At 36.3% G+C, this 4691-nt stretch overlaps 1 protein-coding gene across 1 annotated transcript; it reads left to right on the forward strand.

Moving 5' to 3' along the window:
• Positions 1-610: 610 nt before the first annotated feature.
• On the forward strand, positions 611-3629 carry LOC117532895. Its single transcript, XM_034196490.1, has 4 exons — positions 611-958; positions 2229-2384; positions 2652-2741; positions 3312-3629. Exons 1-4 carry the CDS (start codon positions 611-613, stop codon positions 3627-3629), a joined length of 912 nt encoding a protein of 303 aa, XP_034052381.1.
• The last annotated feature ends 1062 nt before the right edge of the window (positions 3630-4691 follow it).

The raw sequence follows: 4691 nt of genomic DNA on the forward strand, positions 1-4691 counted from the left end.
CATCCTCGGAACACTCCAGGAACTTATGTGTCAAATTAAGTAGACATTTCATATTCCAGGGGAGTTTTCCTTGATGTACCAAGACATGGAATTTGGTGGGCAGTTCATCAATTTGAGCTGCATTGAGGAAGTAGAGGATAAGGGAACTTTGAAGGTTGTACAAACCCAACCAATTGTACTAAATCTTAGTAATGTGGAAGTGTTCAACGTTGACTCCTCCCTAGCAGAAGAATCTTCCCATCATTCTTCTGTCCACCCATCTGGATCTCAGGACACCATCCTTCTTTCCTCCTCTGATCAAAGTGGAACACTTTGCCGGTCTCAGGTGTGGCCTGCATGGTTTGAAATCCCTGCCTTTTCATATGACGTAGACCTTATGCTGCAAGCAGGCAACCAGGCCTACCAAAAGGATGGCACCCTTGTGAACAATCCCAGGCTGACAAGTAGCATACTTGAAAAATTAGCAGAGACGATGTTTCGCCATACCGCATACCCTGACGGTGTCCAAGTGTTAGCTGTGGCAGAAGCCTTGTTAGAGAAGTACCCATGCCTCAAAGAACCCGGGTATTTTAATGGCATATACGGTTGGCAACAAAGGATCAAATATAAAATGGCCAATTACCGGGCAAAATTGAGATGTCGACAACTTGCCTGTCCAGAGCTGGAGGTGAACTCTCAAAGAAGGCAGAAGTCCAATGAAAAGGGTCCCAAAGGCATCAAAAGGCCTAAAAAGGCAGAAGTAAATTACCTGCCACTGCTGCCATTTGGGGAGACAAAGGACACTTTAGAGAAGGAGAGAGTAGAATTATTGACGGAAGTAAAGAAAAAAAACAATGAGAAGATTGTTGCTGAGAAGATGGACAAGACTTTCTCATATCGAAGACTTCAAGTTGTTGAGGATTGCCCTGCAGTCCAAGACTTCATAGAGAGTTGGCCTGCACTCTTCTCGGAACATCAGGTAAATCTAGCTTTCATGTGTTTTTCTACCTGGTGCTGTGATTGATGTTTGTGTATATTAGGGATGCACCGAATATTCGGCCACCGAAAATTATCGGCCGAAAATGGTTAAAAAGGCCCTTTCGGCTTTCGGCCGAAAGGGTTTTAGCACCGAAAAAATATCACCGAATGTCAGAACAGGTTTACGTTGGTAACCTAACGTGTTGTTGTGATGACGTAATAAAGACGCGGCGACCATGCTCGCGGCTGGCTCACAGGGGGGGGAACATTGACCTTTGTCATCGAGATTGCCCTGAGCCTTTAACAAATCGTATTAAATAATCTGATGACAGACTGTAAACAGAATAGCGGAAATTTTAACAAACTAAATAACTCAGTTACCTCTAATCATTAACCCATGTTTGTATAATGTAGTTAACTCCGTGTGTTGCTGCTAGCATACATAACACCTGACGTGGAAACGTTACTCGTGATGGAGCTACAGAGCTGCTAGAAAGACGGTCGAACCCGGTGCATTCCTCCGTCTGCATGCGGTGCACTTTTGCTAAATGTTTAGACAAATTGCTCGTGCTTACATGCTAAACTCTTATTGCACTTATGGTAACAAGTATTCTCCACATCGAGACAGGTAAAGTTTAACCACACCTCGAAGCGCGTTCTCTCCGCCATCTCCGCAGTGTGCTCCGCTGCATGTAGCAACTGCGTGTATGTAAACTGCCCCGCCCCCTCGCACACAGACGGGGGAGAGAGATCTCGTCTGATTGAAAATACATCATAGACGCATTTGTTGTCTTTGCATATTAGAAACGAGTTGGCGACACTAAGAATGCGATATAATGTTTTTTAGCAATAATACATGACATATATAAATGTACTGTATGCATTCAAAAGTGCTGAATAAATGTTTTATGGACCCATAATAGTGATTATTATTTAAGTTAAGTTTTGCCATAATCATGTCTATTTCCATAATCAGGTAGCTGAACAACATTGGTAAAAAATGTATACATTATATATATATATTTCTATTAATCATTTTCGGCATTCGGTTTTCGGCCAACTGTTTCCTATTTTCGGTATCGGTTTCGGCCAAGAATTTCCCATTCGGTGCACCCCTAGTGTATATGTTGCATGTATTAACAAGTTACACTGACTTCCCATGTTATTACATTCACCTTGCTAATTCATTCTCACAATAGGAAAGATAGGAAATCATATTTGTTGTATTACATTAATGACATCGTTTTTTTTTGTATCACATTTTGTTTAAGATCAAAGAGGAGTTCAGAAGGATAACAACTCTTCATCTGAAGGGAACGTTTTTAACGAAACTGGACTTCTACACTCCCAAACTGCTGAAGATATTTGGGAAGAAAGGCGGGGTTGCAGGCTCCACAATAAAACTGATGCTGGATTCATTCAGTGAGGTAAGCTTTGAAATTCATACAACGACATTACTTTTACTGACGAAAAATAATAATTCTATGTGCTGGCCTTTACAGATACATTTTCAGCATCTTTAAGTAATTACGTGTTTTCTCACCTCTCCCCCTGATTAAACTGCCTGTTTTTTTAGACTAAAATGTAAACGTGAAGCATTCTCTTAAAATGTGATTGCTGTATTTTTTATATACATGAATACGTTTACAATTATGTAGTATTCTTTATTCTAATTTACATTTATGTTTAAACAGCAAAATGTTGAAGGTAGACGAGATACCATCATCCGCTGCCTGATGGAGTTCCTTGGAGAGAGTACAGAGGAAGTCATCAAAGACTACCAGGTAAATGTTATGATGATTGTTGAATTCATGTGTAATATGTTGTCTGTTCTTCAATATTTGTAAATAAGTATCTCTATAGTTGAGCAACTTGTGCCATCATTTGGAGAAAAAAATCTTCAGATTAGCTAATTTAGCATTAAATACATTTAACATAAGTTATATATTTTTACTGCATTTGATTTATTATTTATAGATTTTCTTTTATTTCTCCATTTCATTTTCTGATTGAAAATGTGTTAGAATTGATGGTTGAGACGTTAAAACGCAAATTCCCCCCTCATTTCTGCAATATACTTAATGCAGTTTACATATTGTTATTTACTTCTTGGTTGGAACAAAGCATATATTTATTTAAATGAGCTGCATTCAGACCCATATCGTTACTGGACCAAAAAAAAACGTGTTAATATAAATTCCTTCATTACCTTACCCCATCCTTATTTGAGTTAAAGGAGACTAGATAATCTACTTAAATACTGAATTAAATGCCCACTAATGTAATGAGTCTCCTCTACAGTAACTTCAAAGAAAAGTTATAATGTATGTTAACTAATTTGCATGTTTTGACAGGATGTAAGCAAGGACATCGTCAAAGATGACTATGCTGGCGAGCTCATGAAGATCTTTGTCGTCCGCAACAGTGCAGCGCAGGGAGACGCAAATGCTGGTCATGTGTCGATCGTCATAGAGGAAACTGAGGTGCAGGATGGGTGCAAAAGTGTGTCAAACGCATGCATATTGCTCATGGGCATAATCTATGCCATGAACTTGGTTTACCCACCAAAGGTAAAATACACGTTTGAAGTGTTCCAGAAGCTCTTTCTCGAGCTGAATTCGCAAAAGGTGTCTCCTAAAGTCCAGACCTTGCGCTTCAAACTTTTAGCCTAGAAAGTGGAATGTAATAAGTACATTTAGTTAATTGCAAACTGTTGGAACTTTCCTCTTTTTTTTTGCATAGCACTGTGTACTTCTACTGTAACTCCATTTAAAAATGGAAATATTGTTATTTTAACTTCAGTTCTTGAAGTTAGTTCATATTCCAAAGTGTTGGATTAACTCATTCAAAAATCATAAAAAATACTATTTTTACGGTTTATTTTTTTCTTAGTTTTGTCCTCTAGTCTGATTGTTGTTGTTTTTTGTAATTTGTGTTGTGATTGTACATTCTATTTTTCTAAATGTGTAAATAAAAACATTTTATTTAAATGTATTCACGATTTTGTACTTTTACATTTTTATATATTTAGTTAAGTGTTGTAAGCTGTTGCCTAAAACATAACAAAATAAAGTTGTTTTTGTTTAAAAGGGTTTTTCATGTTTTGTAGTAGCCTTAATATAAGAATGTATAAAAATAAGCAACTAATGGAAATAGAGCTGATGTTTAATGTAGAAGAAATGACATGTAAATATTTCTTAAATATGTTTGCAATGCAAGTAAAAACTACCTGAAAAGCTAAATAGTTTTTACTGGAGATTTGTAATAAGATCCAAATGGAATCTTAAGTAAAAAGTACTATGTAATGGTAAGTTAAATCTACTATGCAGTAGTAAGTCAAATGAATAAAATGTACAATGCAATAGTAAGTAACATCTACTATGTAATGGTAAGTAAAATGAATAAAATGTACAATGCAATAGTAAGTAACATCTATGTAATGGTAAGTAAAATGAATAAAATGTACAATGCAATAGTAAGTAACATCTACTATGTAATGGTAAGTAAAATGAATACAATTTACAATGCAATACTAAGTAAAATCTACTATGCAATAATAATTAAAATCTACTTACAAAAACGGAGTGTGACAGTAAAGTTTACTCAAGTGCCTTTAATAACAAACACTTCTTAAATGTAAGTAGATTTTACTTGAAATATAAGTTGTTAAATTTACTTAGGTTTTCTGTGTGCGTTTTCTTACCTCGATTTTCCTAAGTAAATCTTACTCCCCG

This window comes from Gymnodraco acuticeps, unplaced genomic scaffold, assembly GCF_902827175.1.
Source record: "Gymnodraco acuticeps unplaced genomic scaffold, fGymAcu1.1, whole genome shotgun sequence".
Classification (NCBI taxonomy): Eukaryota; Metazoa; Chordata; class Actinopteri; order Perciformes; family Bathydraconidae; genus Gymnodraco; species Gymnodraco acuticeps.

Coding starts and splice junctions, on each gene's coding strand:
- LOC117532895 (XM_034196490.1), top strand. CDS start 611: ATGGCCAATTACCGGGCAAAATTGAGATGTCGACAACTTGCCTGTCCA. Junction 959..2,228: donor CACTCTTCTCGGAACATCAG/GTAAATCTAGCT, acceptor ATTTTGTTTAAG/ATCAAAGAGGAGTTCAGAAG. Junction 2,742..3,311: donor AAGTCATCAAAGACTACCAG/GTAAATGTTATG, acceptor ATGTTTTGACAG/GATGTAAGCAAGGACATCGT.